Genomic DNA, 21737 nt, shown 5'->3' on the forward strand with positions numbered 1-21737 from the left:
ATACATCCAATAATATTCTATTTTCGGTTTTTTAAATCGATTTACAATTTTTATTTAGATCGATTTGAATTTAAACACCCTAATAATTACACCGAAAGAATTTGCATCCAACTTCATTGTCATTTCTCCAGATACATAAATAAGCATATATTGTATTAAATAGTCATTCAAGTTAAATATGTGTAACAAAAAGGTCCTTTAAATTATCACTAAGTTAACCATGTAGCTTATGCAACTTCATCTTCAACACAACACAGTGACCCTAAATAAAACGAAACAAATCAATAACATGATAAGAGTTTATCATTCAATCTATGCAGTTTTAGAAACGTCTCCCTCTATTAGGTTATATCTTCGTTATAGTACGAAGAACAACTTTATTTTCCACCAACAGTTGAATTTCAAGCTTCTTTAAAGTTGAACTCTTGAATTATAAGACCAAGGGCACTCGTCGAATGATTTTGAGGCATGGTCGTTGTTTGAATATATGGCTCACACTTTTTTTGTCAAGCATTAATTTTTTTTAAGTTTTCAAAATTTTTGGAGAAAATGTGATTTTGAAGAAAAAAACTATGCTTAGATCCTCCATAGACCGTCCAAATCATCACAAATAATAATAATAATAATAATAATAATAATAATAATAATAATAATAATAATAATAATAATAATAATAATAATAATAATAATAATAATAATATATTTAATAATCATAATAATAATAACATATTTAATAATGATAATATATTTAATAATAATATATTTAATCATAATAATAATATATTTAATAATCATAATAATATATTTAATAATAATAATATAATATATGTAACATAATATGTAAATATAAACAAAATTGTTCGTAGCAATCTCTTTTAACATCTGTCAGCTTGTTCTGTTCTGTGTGCCACTCTTCTTCTTTTCTCTCTGTAATCATTTTTTTTTCCCTTCTATCAATCTCAAACCTATCGATTCTTTGTGTTACGCTTTTTCTTCTTCTGACTGCATGAATATCACTATCATTCACTTTCATTGTTTTCTTATTTTATAATTTTACTATCCACTCAATTGAATTTTACAACTTTTTCTTGTTTTGTATTTTTCATCATTTCTCTACTTAGCTTCATCAATTTTTGTTTTTGATATCGATCGCTTCAAGTTTCTGTTGTGATGTTGATACCCTTTTGACAATTAGAGACTCCACATGCTTATAGAATTTGTATGTTGAATTTTATCAAACAATTGCTTATAGCTATAGTTTTTTTTTTTTTGTATACCCTAGTTTCATCATTTAAAAGATGCAGAGAAATAGATTGTAAAATCATCTTATAGTTATAACTATGTCTAATATCTGTTCCTTTCTTGTGATTTTTGTTTTAAGCTGTGAAAGAAGGATCTTGGACAATTTTGGATTTAGAAGTGTTAGATCAGTTAATTGTAGCACTGACACCTCTGAAAAATGGCGTGTATGTGACTCTGTGTCAGTCTCAGACACCGACATGACACTGCCACTTGTTATTGATGTGTAGGTGTCATGTTCGGTTGTCGTGTCTGTGCTTCATAGGCCCATTGTGTTTCAATTTCAAACTTAGTACACTCAGCTTATATATTGCTTTATGTTTCAATTATTTATTATTTCTATATGAAATTGTTTTGATGATCTGATTCTGCCTTTTTCTCTGGGTTGGTTTGTAATAGAGCTGTTGAAGTTTTTCAAACCATGGCTCTCTCTGGTGATCATAAGAATAGAGGAGAGTTGAGGATTTATGACAGTGAGGATGAGGTGAAGACGGTTTTGGCTGAGTACATTGCGGATGTGTCGGACGCAGCTGTGCAGGAGCATGGATTTTTTGCCCTAGCTATATCTGGTGGTTCTCTCATTGACTTAATGGGGTATCTGTATCTTAATCTTTTTCATATAATGTTTCTTTGATTTTATGATTTGGTGTTAGGTTAAAAAGTTGTTGGTTCAAACAGAAAACTCTTGCAACCTCCATATAATAAGACAGTGGATTGGACCAAGTGGTATATCTTCTGGGCCGACGAGTGTGTTGTGTCGAAAAGTCATGAGGATAGCTGTTTTAAGCATGCTAAAGATGTCTTTTTGTCTAAGGTTGGTCCTCAATTCAACTATCTTATGTTTTTACTGCATCGTTGGTGTCTATTTAAGTAGCACCGACACCTCTGGAAAAAAAAGGTGTGTCGGTGTCCGTCCCTAGTTTTAAGTTTATCTATACTCTGATAAAATTGAATAGCTGTTTTGAGTATTTATTAAATAAACTTCTCAAAATTCTCTTAGTCACGTGGAAGATGAGATTTTTCCTTCAATGTTCCTTATTTTGAATGTCGATTTACATATACAATTCAATCATTTGCTACAAACTGATAATAAAGTATCTAATCTCTGCTTGTATAGTTGAATATTATTGTTTTCCCTTAAATTATTGAGCTACAGTGTCTGATTTCTCGCGTGGGTGACATATTTTTATTCAAATGAATGTAATGGTAATAGTTTGTGTTCTATTCTAAGGTAGCCTTTATTTGTTTGCTTGAGTTGCACCAATGGTCGAACCTGCATAAGAGACTTTAGTAACTAAATATATGACTGGACAGTATGGATATTTTCTTCAATGCCAACTTGATAATCTGATTCAGATGTTGTCGGTATTCTTAGTTTTCATCTGGTTCTGCATTGAATTATCTAATGCTTACCTAGTCTTCACTTCTCTTTAATTCTTTGGTTGCTCTAAATTGGACGAACAAGACCAAGAATTCAAACACACCTATACTTTGTGGGGTCTCTTCTTGACAGCCCTAGGTTCGGGCACAAAATATGTCCCGAGTCATGCTGTTGTTGGTTGTATTAATCGGTGTCGTATATTATTGTCTATAAGCAATTCCGCCCATATGTGTAAGCTGTAAAATTTATCTTTATGACTTCTTGCAGAAAAATAAATTGATTTGGAATTATAGGGTGGAAACAATAAATGAATTGGAAGGAGTTCGTTTTGTATAGGCTCATGCTTCGTAGTTTGTTTTTTTCTTTTCGGGCTTAGGCCCTCCTTAATAGCAAAAAAAAATAAATATGAAATGACTTGTCTATACAAATAATTACAAAGATCCCAATATATTTTCAACAGGCTCGAAGGAAAAAAGCCTCAGTCAAATAACTTTTGGCCTGAAGATCTTCAAGGCTTCACATGTTGCTTTGCCATCAATTATGTCTTTCCACTTGTTTATATAGACCGGCCAGAAAAGGAATAGGATTTTTACTATAAACTTTTCAGAAAGCTTAATGTGACATATGAGATGTTAGCTGAATGATGAATATACTCAAGCTGTAGAACTAGAGAAACCCTGTATAGTTGGATCTTTAAAATGCAATAATCAGGCTTCAAGTTTATGTCTTTACTATTATCTTCTGTGCATTTGTGTCATATTTTGATCTGTTCCAAGATTCATATTTAAGATATTGTGCACTTGTATCTAATGTTAACTTGTACCTGCTTTGATTTTGTCGCTAATTAATATATTAATTGGTTCCTCTGCTGATATGCTTGTTACAATAACAGGTGCCTATAGTCCCAAGTCACGCGGTTTCTATTAATGATTCTGTGTCAGCTGAAGAAGCTGCTGATGATTATGAGTTTGTCATCCGGCAGTTAGTGAGAACCCGTGTTATCAACGTGTCTGAGATCAGTGACTGCCCAAAATTCGATCTCATTCTGCTTGAATTGGGTACTGATGGGCATGTTGCATCTTTATTTCCAAATCACCCAGCACTCGATGAAAGAGAAGAATGGGTTACTTTCATTACCGACTCCCCTATACCCCCACCTGAGAGAATCACATTCACTTTGCCTGTTATCAATTCTGCTTCAAACGTAGCAGTGGTCGCAGCAGGTGAAAGTAAAGCAGATGCTGTACTGTTGGCAGTAGATGAGAATGGATCTGATTGCCTGTCAATACCAGCAAAAATGGTCCAACCAGCTAACGGGAAGTTGGTGTGGTTTTTGGATAAGTTGGCTGCCACAAAAGTCGAACACTCCAACTTGAACAATTGGTATATCAAGTCCCTAGCAGAAGTGTAAGTTTGTTTGTATGTAGTGCGAAGGGATTTGACACATGGTGTTCATGCTTACTTTGTTTTGGAGAGAAAGTCTGTTTTTTTCTCTCTACTAGGAGGTTGTTTGGAGAAGTATGGTATAAATTTTGTAAGCGGCCAATAAAAGTTGAGAGCATTATTCCAATTTCCTTTCTAAATCCTCATTGGGTTTATTATTTATAATGATGGTCTCTTTTGTTTCCAATTTAGAAAGAAAAATCAGGTTCAATTATGAGTACTTTTTCTGTGTTTGTGGCTATTGGTGCAAATATTCACATATCAAATCTCTTTACCATGTCTTATTAAAAAAAATCACTTGAAAGTCATAGCACGTTTGATTTTAAAAAAGGTGTTGAACAATTGAAATTTGAAGGGATAAAATGTGTATAACAAATTGGTGCAGGCAAAAGTGAGATACAAAAACCTAAGAACTAAGTCTAAGGCAATATAACACCTCTAGCAAAAGAAAAAACAACAGAAGCAAATCAATGAATGAAACAGAATTTTCTATACAAGAGAGTTTCACTATGAGAAATATAAGGTACAAAACTGATGTTACTTGGTTATGTCACTTGGCTCAACTAACTGGCTCTAATAGTGTCCGGTATTCTGTTTCTGTAATTGACTTTATGCCGTATGGATCGGGAGTAACGTCGTCCTCCGTATCTTCTTCTGGAGGAAAGCCGCATACTCGCCCATGTATCCATTGATCTATAACCCCGCAATCAATTGCATACTTAATGCTATGCTCCAGGTATGCTTTGTCAGTTATCAAATCCGCTTGAACCGTCAACATTCGCATGATAGCTGAAAAGATAATAAGAGAACTCATAAATAAGTGACTTAGCTTGTAGAGATGTTTCATCATAAAAAGACAGTTAAACTCAATTAATTGATGCTAGAAAGGCATCACATTTCAAATGGCGGTGGGAGACATGATTTCAACATTATCTCAGAGTGGTTTCTTTTATGTTTTTCAAATGGGTTAATAAAAAGTATCAAAATTTATTTTCAATATAATGTACCTGCAACAATGCCGTCTCCAGACGCTGACATGTCACGAGTGAAAGGGGTAATTGGAGCATCCTCCATCCCATGAACAGCGCCATCAGTCTCAGCAGTGTAGTAATGTATCTTGGAAGTTCCATTAGTCACGAACAAAACCTTAAGACTTTCGTGCCATAGTGGTGCAACCACTTCGGGATCGTAATGGACAAACTTTGACCTGGCATTGTTTTTGGTGTCAAATTCTTCAGACGGTGTGATCCCGCATAAGAACTCTAGTTCTTGCTTAGTGACTTCAATGATGTCTGCAAGATTCCACACTTGCTGAATGAACGTCTTAGTTTCTTCCTGCGAGTGCCATAGTGGCATAGGAAGGTTTACATCATAGAAAACAACTGCTCCAAAATGCTTTGCGATCTTGATAGCTCGCAATGTCGTGGATCTCATGTTTCGATCAAGGAGGGAATGTGTGTTGAAGTAGAACATTTTTGCCTGCACAAGATGTTGTTATTAAAACACTCAATAGCATTGAATAGTAATCTAAACTCTCAAGAAGCTAAAAGCAATAAGATTAAGTAGAATCATGAACTATACAGAGAACCTAACATACAAGCAAACCATTTGCAAGCTTTCACCAAACAGCATTACTTTTTAGAATAGATGGTTTATCGCATGCTACCAAAGCTTCTACTTTCCCTAGGATTCAATCCTTGTTGTTGCTACACTTCTAAATAAACGATAAATCTCAACAAAGAATGGGGTGCGTCTAATAAATCGTGTGAGCTGTCGATGCTCAAGCATAGTGGACCATTGTGTGAGAGGGCGAGAGTGGTACAAATTTAAGGCTAGAACCTATAAGCTACAGACAACACTATTTACTTCTTTTAAATCCGTTCCAACAAAGAGTTTCAAGTTTCATACCTCTTTCAACACATCAATATTTATCTCTGACTTTGTCAAACAATCTTCAGCACAAGGTCTCACACAACTCAATTTAAGTTTCCTTTTACCAATCTTCATCAGCGACACGCCTGTTGCTCTTTTACTATCAATACGAACCGATCGTGTCTGAACATTATTCGCATTCATATAATACAGCATCGCCTGACCATAATCATCATCTGCAAGTTTTCCCATAAAAGCAACCTTGCCACCCAAACTTGCAAGAGCAATGGCAACACTACCGGCAGACCCCCCCGGAGCCCTAACAAATTTGTCAGGGCTCCATAAAGCATCCTTATTTCTTTCATGGAGTTCGTGATCTATAAGCCTATTGGCAGGCCTACCCGAAGGCACAAAAGCATGCTGTGCAGCTCCAAAGCAACAAACAAGAGGAGGCCAGCTGTACGTATAGCTAATGTCCTCTCCATCATCTTTAATCAGTTCCAAACCATCGTCGCTCTCATCCTCCACATTTTCAATAAACAAAGGCTCATCTTGGTCATCGATTTCAGCTTCAGCACCATATTTATCCTCTAATTTTACATTCTCCTCTTTCTCCTCTTTAGGTTTCCTTCGTTTCGTAACCTTTTTCTTTTCCTTAACTTCCTTCTCTTCTTCCAAACCAGCAGAACTAGATGCATCTATAAACCATATAAACCTTTATAACTAACACATATAAGCAAAAGATAAAATTCTCAGCATTGACACAAATATAAAGAGATTCAATTCAACTACCTTTTTTCTTACTCTTTCGAGTTTTCTTCTTGGAACCATCACTAGATGGAGATAACCCTTCTTCAATAGAACCATCACCTCCACTCACCAACAAATCAATTGCCCCTTCAGGAGACTCAGCTATTGACTCTTTCTTCTTCTTCGCCGTCTTTGCTGTTACCTTCTTAGCTTTAGAAACCTTAGTTGCCTTCTTTTCAACCACAGGTTCATTTTCACCAGGTTCTTCTTCAACAGAACCTACTGAAGCTTTCTTCCTAGGCCTAGCCATTGCCACATGACCAGGTTTACACTGAACCCTAAGTTCCCCAAATTGCACTACTTTTAAAGCATAGCAATGAGACCATCTAAAATGGCACCTGCACAATTGCAAAAACAACACTTACAAATCACAATTCACACTCAACCAGCACAAGAATTTTACACTAACATTCAAATAACTAAAGCTTGAGCTGAAACCCAACACACACAGTGCAAAAGTGAATTAAAAAATGAAACTTTTTAGACGAATTGTATTCATAGACATGTTATAAGAAGTGGGTAAACCAAAATTGAAACTGAAAATCTTTCCATAACACCCATTTCATGAAAAAACAAAATTGAAAAAAAAAAAAAAACTTTCTTTTTAGAGCGAACCTGGGAAGTGGAAGAAACTGAGAAAAGGAAAGACACGACATTGGAGAATATCTCGAATTACAAACAGAGGTTAGTTTTCTCTTTAGGCATCACACTCTAAGGTTTGGCGCAGAAGAAGAAGTGAAGGGTTTAACGATGACCAAAACGACAAAGGGTTTTAAAAGAGATAAGGGTCTTAGATAAAACGACATGTCGTTTTGGTATAGTTTTGGCATAACATGTACTATTAACTTCACATGCCTCTGTTAAAACAAATTATAAAGAAACAGTGTCGTTTTTGGTCTAGTTTTATTTTTCTCTCTCTGGATTTTGCTCCTCCAACCCAATTATGAGAAAGGGTTGTTAACTAATGAGGTGATTGATATGGTAGCTTGAAAAAAAAAGGGTAATTACAAGGTGAGTGAGGTTATACTTTGTGCTTGTACTTATGCAACCAATATGTTTGATAAAATGCCTCAGAGACGGTAGTTTTTTTCTTTTTTTTTTCTTTTTTTGGTGTTATGCCATGTTAGAAATAAGTCAAGCTTATGATGGAGTGCAATTTTATTAGCTATAATTTTCTTGGCTGCATGTAGTCATTCAATGGAATGGAATAGATTAATGCCTTATTGTTTTTAATTGCTATTGCATGAAATTCCAATAGAAATTTGATTTCTGGAAAATGTGAATTCTTTCTGATTTTTTTTCTCTTTTGACTAATCTGTGATGTCTGTGAACCAGCTGAAGAGGGTTAAGATATTGGCTTCAATACACTTCTGTAAGCCTCTCTAAGATGAGTATGCTTAAGTACCTGGGCGCGCGCAGGAGTCAGGTCTGTGCTGCCAGAAGCTACCTTAAAGGTAATGTTAACTAAATGATCTTAAGGAGGCTATTGTTTTGTGTATAACCCTGAAATTTTTATGATCTAATTTAGGAATGTAAGTAAATTGAACTGAAGTTTGTGGTCCATTTGATGTGGTGATGGTAAACAGTTTTATGTTTGTGTCGGTGACAGGGCTTGCTTAGGGTATTTAGGTTTGATGAGGGAAAAACTAAGATGATGATATATTTAGAGATTAAAATAACTATAGTTTTATTTGAATTTGAAGATTATTTTTTGAACTTTTTGATGTATAAAGTTACTTATTGAGTTATTATAGCTAATCAAGTGAATAAAATAGTATTTAAGAGAGAGTCATAATAAGATGATTAAACTATATTTTAATTTTTTTTATTAACTACACATTTTTAAGGCCTTGTTTATAGAGCTGACCCTAGTTAAGTGAATTTACTTTCCCATTGTTTAAGGTTCTTAAACCCATGCTTTGTCATCTATTGATACTCAGGTTTTTTTTTCCTACAATGTGTTATATACCTATGCGATTATAAATAATTTCTTTCTGCTTTATAAGCCATAGACAGTATATAAACTAGATTTTGTTTCTCCAAGGTTTCCAAATGAAAGATATAATCAATCTAGAAGAAAGTTTATTAGTGTTCATCAGTTTTGGCATATTGTCAATCAAAACATTAATAAACATGATTTTTTATTTTCATTGTAGTACTGGGGTTTTCCTCTTTTCACACAGCTCCAAACTCTTCGATTGAACTTCACACTCGAGATGAAGAAGTGGTGATTGCTTTGGGAAGTAATGTAGGTGATAGACTACATAACTTCAAGGAAGCCTTGAAATTGATGAGGAAGTCAGGCATACACATCACAAGACATGCAAGTCTATATGAGACAGCACCGGCGTATGTTACTGACCAACCTCGCTTCCTCAACTCAGCAGTAAGAGCTGTTACCAAACTTGGGCCACATGAGTTATTGTCTGCACTCAAACGAATCGAGAAGGACATGGGCCGTACTGACGGTATAAGGTATGGTCCAAGGCCAATTGACTTAGACATTCTGTTCTATGGTAAATTTAAAGTCAGATCTGATATTCTCACAGTACCTCACGAAAGAATTTGGGAACGACCGTTTGTCATGGCCCCTTTGATGGATTTACTGGGAACAGCTATTGACAGTGATACAGTTACTAGCTGGCATTCACTTTCAGGCCATTCTGGTGGACTAAATGCATTATGGGAAAAACTAGGTGGAGAATCCCTTATTGGAGAGGAAGGTATGTATAGGGTAATGCCTGTTGCAAATGGCTTACTTGATTGGTCGCGAAGAACATTGGTCATGGGGATTCTTAATTTGACTCCAGATAGTTTTAGTGATGGGGGAAATTTTCAGTCTGTGAAGTCTGCTGTTTCTCAGGCTCGGTTAATGATATCAGAGGGTGCTGATATAATTGATCTCGGTGCTCAGTCTACTCGGCCGATGGCATCAAGGATCTCTGTCGAAGAAGAATTAGGTAGATTAATCCCTGTCCTGGAAGCTGTAAAGGCAATACCCGAGGTAGAAGGAAAACTCATATCTGTGGATACTTTCTACTCTGAAGTTGCATTAGAAGCAGTACGTAAAGGGGCTCATCTTATAAACGATGTATCCGCCGGGAAGTTAGATGCAAATATGTTTAAGGTCATGGCAGAGCTTGATGTTCCTTATGTCGCAATGCACATGAGGGGTGATCCGTGTACAATGCAGGATAGTGAAAACCTGAAATATGATAATGTTTGCAAGGATATATCGGCGGAATTATACTCGCGGATTAGAGAGGCAGAAATGTTGGGAATCCCGGCATGGAGGATTATTATGGACCCTGGAATTGGATTCTCAAAGAAAACTGAAGACAATTTAGAGGTACTCACAGGAATACCTGATATTAGAGAAGAGATTTCAAAAAGAAGTTTGGCCATCTCTCATGCTCCTATACTAATTGGACCCTCAAGAAAGCGATTTTTAGGTGAAATTTGCTCTCGCCCTTCTGCAGTCGAGAGGGATCCCGCTACCATTGCTTCTGTCACCGCTGGTGTGTTGGGTGGCGCTAATATTGTTCGAGTGCATAATGTTAAAGATAATCTAGATGCGGTAAAGCTTTGTGATGCAATTCTGAAACAAAAAAGTTCTCCCATGAAATTTAAACAGTGATTTTATCTTACTATCATGGTGTTGGCACTGTTTTTATTCACATGCCTGTGCTACCTTCTAGTGGCTTCATTCCAACAAATCTATTACTGTTCTTTACCATGTCTCGCTGCTACACCAATGTCATGCCAGAGTAACAAAGGGTGAAGTGTATTAAGATGATGGACGCATGCAAAATGGGAATAAAGTTGAAACTTCGTGTCCGTCAATGTTAAGCATTCCATTTTTGATAAACTTCACCATAGTAGTTATTACATTTTTTGTCTTGTATTTGTTTCACAAATAAAAGTATATTCTAAGTTCCAGCATTTCACTTGTGACTTATTGTTTCACAGATTTTTGTCATGTGCAGCTATTATTCAATCCTACTTAGGTAGTTTTAACTTAAACATAATGTAGCCCAATAATCAGATTCCCAAAGTTAGGACACTAAGGAGAATCAAATGGATGTTGTCCTTTTGGCATTAGCAGAAATTCTTTTTGGCATGTAGAACAAATGATAACAACACCATATGCTTTCTTTTTTTACAATGCTTTCCTTTTTTTAATGAATTATCAACATTTATCACTAAGTGCCCATGATTAGGATGTATGTTGTATGGTAGATCAACACCATGAGTTTGCACATAAAACCACCATTCATTTCAAAAGCTTTGACAATTGTATTTGGGGAAATTCTTTGGTACCCTAGAATTTTATGGGGTATCAATTTCCCGTAGGCTAAATTTATCATAAATATATTTCTCGAATCAAACATATCCAAAACGTAAAATATTACAAGACTACAATTATATTCTTTCAATTTAGAAAAAATGGAAGAGCTTTCGCAATACAAGTGAGGCAGTGGATCAATGAAAATACAATATTTAGTTTCGCTCATAAGTGCCCCCAGCTACCGTGTTTCATAATCTGTAGGACTTTTTCTTGCCGTGCATCAGATCTATCTCACATTACAGATGAGACACAAATTAAAAAGTGCACCGGCTTCCCTTACCAAGTGCTCACTCTGATTTACAAATAGGGTCGTCCTAGGTCTCAATTTGCAACAACCTCTGCTTCAGCCCTTGCCATAGGATCATCCTTGATCTCAATTTCCTCTTTCTCCCCTTCCCGCTCTTCGACTACTTGCTTCCTGTGGAGTTCTTCAGCAGCCAGCATTGCAGCTTTATTCTCTGCTTCAAGGCGACGCATGTCCTCCTCCTGTTGCTGCCGTTCAAACCAAGTATCCGCATCCGCCCAAACTGAAAATTGAAAAAAAAATTCAGTCAACCACACAATTGAAAAAATTGAACCAAGAAAGTTGAGATCATTTTACTTTCTATCTGCATATACAGCTTTAGAAATTGATCATCATCAAACTAGTATTTTGTTTTTAATCCTGAGCAGTCCTATAACAACAGTTAAGAAACAACCAAGACATCACACAAACAAAATACAAAACACATTTTTGTCCCTCCACTCCAGCCAACATGCTCTTTCATTATTTATATCACCTGTTTATTAAAATAAGTAGGATTCATAAGCTGCATCGGTGTCCAAGCATAACTATCTAGATACATCATGAATTATCATACAGGTAAAGTCATAAGTAACCATCCCGAATGATGGTTGTGGAGACACTTTAAGTATGCTTGATTTCACATTGTAAACTACCAGAATTGATTATGCCTTCTCTTAAAAAGGTTTTTCATTTTTGTAAAAATATGTATGTTTTTATTTTTATTATATATTTAAGATCAGTTGAAATTGATTAACTCCTCATACCTCCCTTTTTCTTGTATAAAAATAGCTTATTTATTAAGTTGAAAGAAAAGCTAATACTAGGAATTACAATCACCACATACTCTACGAAGCACATATACATAAACGACACCGGCATTGACACATCAACAGCGGTAATAATTTAAAAAGTTGAATAAATCGAAGGTAATCACAAGTGTCTGTGTCAGTGGACTACATTGACACATATACTCTTTTTTTCATAGGTGTCGGTGCTACAAAAGTCATTCTGAGGGTAAAAACATTCACCTATACATAAACCTCTTTGTTTCAAACTCAATTTCAACCTATTCAATTTAACCTAATAAGATCTAATACAAAATCACTTTTATCAAACCCTAAATGAAAGACAAAATAATCCCTTCTAAGCAATTTCCAATGCATCTATTCATCAAACCCAATTTAATACTCAAAACCATACCATAAACACGAAATCAAAACACAGAATATCACATAGATAAAAACTAGAAGAATAAAAGACGATTTACTTGGTTGAGCAGCCCATCCCTGTTCACCACCCTTAATTTTCTCAGGAAGAGCATAATTAACGGTGAGGACACGACCATATAGTTCAGCACCGTCCATATTATCCATGGCGGAGGAAGCGTCTTCCCGTTCAAGGAAAGTGACGAAGCCGAAAGAGCGATGCTTCTGAGTGGCTTGGTCAAGAGGAGTCTTGACATCCTTAATGTCTCCGAATGGGATGAACGCTGCGTGGAGGATGGATTCGTTTACCTCTTCCGCTAAACCTCCGACGTAGAGGGTGTTCTTTTGTACACCTTGCATCATCGCCATGGTTGATTTTGGTTACAGTTAGGGTTCTTCTGTAACTCCAAATCAATATATCCGATGAACACCGTTTTGATTGAGTCTTGGTTGTGTTTTGGAGTAGGGTTTAAGTTTGCGTTTCTTTTTAGTTTTTTTTTTTTTTTAAAACAAAATGTTTTTTTAATAACATTTTTTTAAAATAGTTTATTTTACAAGTTAAATTGCTCAAATATGCTAGTTTTTTGAGTTTAAATGTAGTGCACTGACAATGTAAATTAACTTTACACATACAACGAATCAAAATTCTTATATGTGTCATGTCATATTAGTTTTTTTAAATTAAAATTGTGTTTTAATTGGATACATGGTTGTGATTGGTTGACAATGTAAACATATTTTACACTGTCAGTGCATATCCTCTTTTCTCTAGCTTTTTTAGGTACTAAAAAAAGGAAAATACTTAGATAGACACCGCGATAACACCTAGATTTACACACAACCAATCAATTTTTTTTATTAATTAAATAATAAAACAAAAATTATCTCTCTCCTCCATTATCACAACCACCCTCCATGTTGGCAATTAAAAACGGAATTAAATTTTAAATAAATTTAAATTCTCTCTCTTCTTATTGGTTGTTCCTAAATATATGAATTTAGGGTCGTGTCCATGCAAGAATTGTTCTAAAAAGAAAACAAAAACTTCCTCCTAAAGCAACTCGTCGTTTTGAAGGACGAGAGGCATTTTTTTTTCTTTATCAATTTATATTTTATATTAGAAAAAAATTAATAAATAAATAAACAATTTATATTTAAATAAATAGAATAATATTTTAAATATACAATTTTAAATATACAATTTTAAAATAACATCAATATTTTTTATGATAAAAATATTAAATATATTATTTAAGCTTAAATGCACTTTTAGTCCCTGTAAGTTAGCGAGTTTTTGATTTTCGTCCCTGTAAGTTATTTTTTTGTTTGAGTCCCTATATCTTACTTCTTGCTTGAGGTTTAGTCCCTAAAGTCAAAATCCGCAGGAAAATCTGCAGGTTTCCTGCAGATTTTCCTGAGAATTTTCCTGCGGATTTTGATTTAGGGACTAAAACGAACGCGAAAGTGAAATATAGAGACTCATACCAAAAAAATAACTTACAGGGACGAAAATAAAAAACTCGCTAACTTACAGGAACTAAAAATGCATTTAAGCCTATTATTTATGAGTTATAATAATATATATTAATTATAAAATACATGTTCAAATAATAACATCGTATATTAGTATTTGTAGTTGCTAAAAGGACAATATGAAACTATTTATAGTGGTTAAAGATTGTAAGAGACTTTTAGGATTTGTGGTGGGGTTTAAAATTAGTTCACAGAGGAACGTGAGAAGATATGTGTATATTGAATATGTATAAATATGTCAAACTATCCTTTTAACTCTAAGGTTAAGTATTTATAGCAGCAGCTTTTAGGCCTGGATCCCAGACGCCTAAGAAGTAACAACTACTCGCAAGAGAACATGAGAGTGGATAACTAATCCCTTATTATTCAATAGAGGATGCTTAATTTTCCCCATATATTTTGCATCTTCGTGGACTAGGTACACGACACTTCCCACGTTTTCCTGCTTTTGGCGAGTTATCCAAGAAATGAGCGACGCATTTGAAAAAAGGTGTCACATCTAATAATCAGGGCGGTCGATCTGGGAAATGGTTGACCCGGAAGGTGTTTCCCTCATGTATGGGTAAGTCATTCATGTGTGGGGCGAGTTCGGGTTATGTCTTTAGGTGTCATTGATCTGAATCATACGTTAGTTAGGGGAATTTCTAAACGGGAGTTGATGGGAAAACTTACGAGGTGTTAAATGCGATCAATGATGATTTCTTCTCGGGAAGCCAAATTGGCTTTGTTTCCCAACACGTGTCATAAATGTGCAAAATCCTTCGTGTCTGATTGGAAAGCTATGAGACCTTTGAACATTCCTAGGCTTCAAATATTTATTAAAGAAATTCAACCCTAAACCTTTCACCTTTTCGCACACTTCCGCAATGAAGCTCTCTACAAGCCACATTCGTCTGCTTCACCAATTCCTCAACCTTTTCAAGATCAAACTTTTACAGGTACAAGTTCGATACTCTTTCTTCTCCTTTTTCCTATTATGGCAATAATTAGAGGTTTATAGGATAATGATAACTTGGTGGAGACCTTAACTTGTGATGAGCGCATAGCTATGTGGGATTACTTTTATAGAAACGTCATACATCCTAATAGGACAGTTGATTATAAATTAGTGAAACTAGGCGCGTTCGGTAGTTATGAGAGTTCCATTAGCTCTGGTAGTCATAGCAATGATGGTATATGTGGATCTATGTGCTTGCAAGTACAATCTGTGAAATCTTGTTTTGCAAGTCACTAATCAAGGAAGTTTCGTTAAAGATAAACATGATTTTAATGTTGAATGCTTTTGATGATGACAACTAGTCTTTGATGACAACAACTAAAGTCAAGCATAAAGCGGCTAAAGGTGCAAACCAACATATTAGAGTTTGATGAACTTGACTCTCCGATGATGGCAACCAAACAGAACATAACTCGAGCTTCATTTCAAGTAAACTCAACCAAGTGTCCACAAAATAAAAACATCTTACAAGACTTGAAGTAAGTGAAAGAACAACCTAAGCGACTGAGCGAATATATATTTTAAAAGCATTAAGGCTTTCTTACAAAGTATACAGCTAATCACACACACAAATAAGTTTTTAAACTTATTTTTCTCAATAAAATGAAGGTGTAGAAAAACACAAGAAATGGGGGTTTGAATTGTATTTTCAAAACTTTGCCCTTCTTAGAAAAATATTCGTTTAGATAAACACTAGCTCATACAATAAATAGAAAGATGACACATTCGTTTATCCAGGTTCCCCTTAGAAAAGGTTAGTTCTGTCCACCAACCAAGGTGATTTTGCCTTAGAAAAGGACTTAATCCACTAATCATTGAAGTGGTTACAATTGCACTGGCCAACTGCCGATGACTAACAACTAAAGCATTGATCAATTTTGTTAGTGATCTCTTAAGAATTTTGACCCAACTGGTCCCCTAAGAAATATAACAATCAATGACTTCTTTAAGAATTATGACCCAATTGGTCCCCTAAATAAGATTTTTCCAAAGCACGTTGATCAAACTGTTAGTGATACCTTAAGAATTCTGACCCACCTAGTCCCTTAAGAGATATAATGATCAACGACTCTTTTAAGAATTCTGACCCAACTGGTCCCTTAAAGAAGATTTCCCACAATGTACATCTTGTAGTAATCTTCTATTATTTTTCTTGTCCTCTTTGGCTTCAGCTTCTTGATCTTCAATGATTGAGATTCGCCTTCTTTGCATTGTTGTAGCATTGCAGCTTTAGCATTTGTGACGGACATACTCTTTAGATTTTGGAGTTTGCACTAACAGTATCTTCGGCTTGTATAGTAACAATCCATAGCTTTCACTCTTGCAGTGGAAACCAACACCTTTGGTTGTTGGCTTTTAGCAATCAGCAGCTTTTCTCCTAAAGTCTTGATCTTAATTTATAATCTTCAGAGAAAGAGACGTTGAGAGAATAGAAGAGTCATTTCTTCATAAGCCAGCGGTTACTTTCCAACAAATATAAGTGTAGATGTTGGATGTAGGAACACGTTACTTTCTTAGCCTGTAGCTTGCAGATTTGACGTGATGATATGGAAGACAGCTTTTGAATAGTACAAACGTCTTGATATTTGTGATTTGTTGAGCATACCATTGTAGTGAAAATTCATGAGAAACTTTCTTGATCCTATCTACAAGTGATGTACTTATGATTCTAAAGTAGAAGGCTTGAAAGAGATCACTTTCTTTTCTTTGTTCTTCTGATGATGTATCTGATGAGTAGTTCAAAAATTACTTTGTTGGGATTGCATAAGAACACCAGAACTTAATAGGAGCAGAACTTTGTCTTTAAAAAAATAATGACAACAACCTTTCTAAAGTAAGACGCCGAACTTCCTTGATCAAACACGTATCTGAAGAGATAACGGATTTAATAGTGGGATAACACGAGCAATACAATCTATAGTGTTTGAGTTCTTTTAGAATAGAATAATGTCTTCATATAATAGTGCAACATCATATCTGAGGAACATATCTAGATATATGAACAAGAGTCATCAACTAAAACCGTATTTCTGATTTGATCCTTATCAGTTGATCTTTGACTATGTCTTCAGAGTAATGAGTAACAACTCTTCTGGAGAACATATGTTTGATATTTGATGTTTACATGTCAGTTTTGCATATGATGTAGACTTTGATTTTGATTCTGGAGCAACGACTTCTTGTAGACTTTGTTTCTTCTGGAGACACTTGAGACTTCTGAAGCAACAGCTTATTGAAAAGTGTTCTAGAGATCTTTTTCTGAATGACATTCAACATTCCATTGAATTACCGATCTACCTACAAAAATGAAAGAGAGTAGTCTTTATGATGATTAGACAACAGTCTTAAATCACACAGAGCTTTCTGATCTGCACACTCAAGAAAATGTTAGAAACAAAATTGTGTACATATAAAATATATGTATTATTATAATCAAAACTTAGAGATGAGGTGTAGAAACAAATCTCGTTCTAACAATCTTCCCCTTTTTTATGATGACAATACCATGTATTTTAACGTAACAATTTTACAAGGTAATATCATAATCGAATTTAAAATACACGCCAAGACAACATTTGTTTTAAGAAACCCCCTCCCTGAGTTAAAGACTCATAGTTTAGAATGAAGGGATATCTGAGCATTGTTTGAAGAAACTCCCCCTGAGTTAAACAATCTCTCCATGGATCTAAAACTTAAGACTTTATAAGAAATAAGGTTTTCTTAGCTAAATTATTTTGATTAAAAACAAGTGGAAGCGATTTTTCAGAGTTAGCTTATCAGAAATTCGTTCTTCTTAAGAACGTTACATTTTAAATTCTTTTTGCATTTATATATCTAAATATATTTCAGCTATGCAAGCAGATTTTAAGGGATTTCATCAAAATGACATCTTGACTTTCTCCCCCCTTTTTGTCATAATAAAAAAGTTTAAGAATTAATTAATTAATTTTAACTTTGATTAAGCAAAAGAGATCAGTGAGAGAAAAATAAACACATAATATTAACATAAGGGATAATTAACAAAAGTTGATTAATGTCATTAAAATAACCAGAGATACAAGCAAGATGACAAGAAGATAAACAAGGATTATAGTAGAACAACAAGTAGTTTTAAGAGACTTAAAGATACATAGCTTTACGAATAGACGTCACTATAGAATACAGACAACTATAAGCAGAGTAAAACGAAATATTTATAGGATTAAAAAAATTACAACTAAATTTAAGAGAAAAGCTGATTGTTAAAAGTATCATAACTTTTATCAAAAAGGATTTTGACTCTTTGAAAGAATTCAACGAGACCGCACTTAGAGATAAGTTTAGAAATAATTCTTCAGTAGGGTATGAAAGACTTATCAAGTTCTCTGGAGACCAAAACAGATTCTTTCAAGTGATTGAAGATAGTTTGAGGTCAGTTGATGAGAACATGGTTAAGAAGACAGAAGATCAGGGGTTTATCATTATGAAACACAATATCCTGGTGATCTCCTCTTGGTTTTAGATTGGCTAAAAGAAAACTGAACCAATATTTCGCAAGTGGTATAAGAGATTTTGGTTGGGTGGTTTCATAGCTTGATGTACCATGATAAATGGTTAAGAGTTTCTTAGCAGAAGTGTGCATGAGATCAGGTTGTTCCGTAGTGACACCTTTTTTATCGAATCAAATGGCATGAGCAATGGAATAAGGAGTTATGATAAAAGGAAAACCTAGAATGCTAGATTGAATGCAGTAATTGATGTTAATAAAAGCATATTTCCATAAATCTTTGACAAGATTCAGATAGTTTGGTCCTCTAAGCATGGTTATATAACTGACCCATCCTTGAAAGTGAACACTTAGGAAGAAGTGGTCATTGGTAAATGTTAGATCAGGAAATTTCTCATAAATAAATTCTAACAAATCATCATCTCATAGAAGGTTTTGGTTGGAGACACTAAGGAACAGATGACAGTTTTGGGAAGGAGACACTAAGGACACTTAGGAAAGGACGAAACTTAAATGATCAGGGGAAAATATTTAGTTACGTAAACTATCCGTTTCAAAAGACTCAAACCCATTAAGAGATATAAGACCAATAATTTCAAGACACTTGTCAATTGCAAGACATCGAACAGGTAGGAAGGGAAAGGTCATGTTTAACTAGATTTACACTTAATTAAAATAATCTTAAATGCGTTCATTAAAACTTATAGGGTGGAAAGATTTTCAACAGTTTTCAAGAATATTTTCACAGTGCTCAAGATAAATAAAACTAATCATGATAAAGTTGACCGCGGTTAAAACAAACAATTAATTTTAACACACATGACAACACCATGATTAATACATATACATAAAATCAAAGTAAACTTACAAACAAACTCCAACAATAAAGAATACAAAGAGAAGAAGGAAGATGAACTGATAACTCTCGCTGTGTTAAGACGATTGATGCAAATCCAACTCCAAATCATCAAGATGCAGACTCTAATATTGTGTTCTAACTCTATCTAAACTGAAAACTATTTTCAAAATGAGCTTATTAAGTTGAGAGTATTAGATGATTTCTTTGTTATGGTTATGAAAGACACTTATGACTTTAGATATCTTTTTCCTATTATTTTATGAAATATTACTACAAATAAATTTAATTATTAATTTTCCTATTATTTATATGAAATATTAATACAAATAAATTTAATTATTAATTTTCCTATTATTTATATGAAATATTACTACAAATAAATTAAATTATTATTTTTCTATTATTTATATGAAATATTATTACAAATATTAATTAATATTGTTTTTTTTTGTTGTATTTTTAATTACTAATTTAGTTATATAATTGAATATTAATATAAAAGGCCAAGAATATGTTTGGAGTGAAACATAGTAGTTTGAACTTTGAACCATTCATTCCACCATAATTTTTGTACATGTATGAATGATTGAATTAATGATGTGAATGAAGCAAGCAAGTTGCATATTCAATTACCGGTTTCAGTCGCTACAGCGTATGCAATTAATTTCATATTACGAGTTGCATGTATATAAATAACGACTTCAGAGTGCTGTAAACAACGAAGCTGGAATAGCTCAGTTGGTTAGAGCGTGTGGCTGTTAACCACAAGGTCGGAGGTTCAACCCCTCCTTCTAGCGTTTTTTTCATGCTTATTTTTCTTCTATAACCTCCGCCAATTTTACTTCTATAACCCCCTCTAATTTCAACCACATTCTTCTATTTATTTACTGTAGCATACCACACGATAACAAATCACCATTTATTCTATACATCACTTCAATGTACTTTTATTCATTTTTCTTGGAACAACTACTGTCTAGTTTTATATATTTTTTTTGTAAAATCATATCAAATACATATCTTAATTTCTTCTTCTCTATATCTTAATGCTACTTAAATATTCATACTTATACTAAAAATTATTATTATTTTATGTTTTAACAATATTAAAAGTTAATGTTTAAAAACTAAAGTTTGAATTTACTCAACTAAAAATAAATAAAACATTTTAAACGACTAAAAATTATTATTAATAAACTTAAATTCTTTCAAAAATTTCATGTTGGAATGTGAACAATCAAAACTAATTTTTTTTAATTATACAAAACTAAAAAGTAAATAAAATATTATAATAATATTAATATTAAATTTAAATATTTTCAAATTTTGTAATGTTGAAATGTGAAAAATCAAAACCATATTCTTAAAATATTTTAAAACTAAAAGCAAATAAAACGTTTTAGACGAGTAAATATCATTTTTAAAATATTAATAATATATTTAATTAATTTTTCAAAATTATGAGTTGTTCTTCCTCATGTTGGGGATGAGGTATTTATAGAGGTTCGTGGGCGGAAAGTTAGTGTTTCTAAGGAATGATAATCGCCCACTTAGTCATATATAGTAGTTGAACGATGAATCCCGACTTCTAGAGGTGTATTTAGTTCAGCTTCGACCGATTTTTGGTTTTTAGTATTTTTCAAAATAAACCGAACCAAACTAACTGGTTCGGTTAGATTTGGTTGATCGATTTACAATGTTTTCTCAAACATTACATTCATCAATTTATCCTCCATTGTCGTATTTTACGATGTAATATCTCAGACATCCTTGGACACGATAGAATGCGGCTCTTTGTAAAAGCCAAAACAAAATCTCATGGTGAGACCTTGTGTAACACCCTAATTTCTGCGATATTTATTAATATAAAATCACAGTAAGTTTTTCAAATAATAAACATGCAATTAGGATGTCACCCTTCTCAAAACATATTAAACTTGCTCAATTATTCAAATAGATACATAACGCATTATGCGGATGAACCAAAACAAAACTTCATAATTCTGAACTTCTCATTTTATTACGCAGCAGAAAAGAATCACATAATATTATCAAAATAATCTGCATCCATCATAAACAACATTTATTCAAATAATACAGAGTTCATAAGACTCCAAACAATCATCAAAGACAACAAAAATAACTAAGTGTTCATCCCCCGGGTGTCATGGGCAAAGCTTGGGCCCGGCTAGGCTGGGCATATGCCTAGGCTCTAAC

General features: G+C 33.9%; 4 protein-coding genes and 1 non-coding gene across 6 annotated transcripts; 3 read left to right on the forward strand and 2 right to left on the reverse strand.

Annotated features, from left to right (window-relative positions):
* Positions 1-848: 848 nt before the first annotated feature.
* Positions 849-4263, forward strand: LOC131651747 (probable 6-phosphogluconolactonase 1). Of its 2 annotated transcripts, none has more exons than XM_058921437.1 (4): positions 849-929; positions 1699-1893; positions 1978-2113; positions 3573-4263. In XM_058921437.1, exons 2-4 carry the CDS (start codon positions 1721-1723, stop codon positions 4089-4091), a joined length of 828 nt encoding a protein of 275 aa, XP_058777420.1. In that variant the 5' UTR covers positions 849-929; positions 1699-1720; the 3' UTR covers positions 4092-4263. The 2 variants fall into 2 exon arrangements, with proteins under 2 accessions (XP_058777420.1, XP_058777421.1); XM_058921438.1 differs by lacking the exon at positions 849-929 and adding an exon at positions 973-1219.
* Positions 4264-4566: 303 nt separating this feature from the next.
* On the reverse strand, positions 4567-7576 carry LOC131651745 (fructokinase-like 2, chloroplastic). The gene is made up of 5 exons (XM_058921435.1): positions 7421-7576; positions 6788-7143; positions 6032-6693; positions 5131-5602; positions 4567-4912 (listed from the first exon to the last, which is right to left on the reverse strand). The coding sequence occupies exons 1-5, from the start codon at positions 7459-7461 to the stop codon at positions 4683-4685; spliced, it is 1761 nt and encodes a 586-aa protein (XP_058777418.1). The 5' UTR covers positions 7462-7576; the 3' UTR covers positions 4567-4682.
* Positions 7577-7665: 89 nt separating this feature from the next.
* On the forward strand, positions 7666-11403 carry LOC131651746 (folate synthesis bifunctional protein, mitochondrial). The gene is made up of 3 exons (XM_058921436.1): positions 7666-7816; positions 8141-8259; positions 8962-11403. The coding sequence occupies exons 2-3, from the start codon at positions 8193-8195 to the stop codon at positions 10440-10442; spliced, it is 1548 nt and encodes a 515-aa protein (XP_058777419.1). The 5' UTR covers positions 7666-7816; positions 8141-8192; the 3' UTR covers positions 10443-11403.
* Positions 11183-13107, reverse strand: LOC131651749 (uncharacterized). The gene is made up of 2 exons (XM_058921439.1): positions 12707-13107; positions 11183-11680 (listed from the first exon to the last, which is right to left on the reverse strand). Exons 1-2 carry the CDS (start codon positions 13011-13013, stop codon positions 11475-11477), a joined length of 513 nt encoding a protein of 170 aa, XP_058777422.1. The 5' UTR covers positions 13014-13107; the 3' UTR covers positions 11183-11474.
* A 7136-nt stretch (positions 13108-20243) lies between these two features.
* Positions 20244-20317, forward strand: TRNAN-GUU (transfer RNA asparagine (anticodon GUU)). The gene has a single exon. It is a non-coding gene; the product is annotated as a tRNA-Asn (tRNA).
* The last annotated feature ends 1420 nt before the right edge of the window (positions 20318-21737 follow it).

This window comes from Vicia villosa, linkage group LG2, assembly GCF_029867415.1.
Source record: "Vicia villosa cultivar HV-30 ecotype Madison, WI linkage group LG2, Vvil1.0, whole genome shotgun sequence".
Lineage (NCBI taxonomy): Eukaryota > Viridiplantae > Streptophyta > Magnoliopsida > Fabales > Fabaceae > Vicia > Vicia villosa.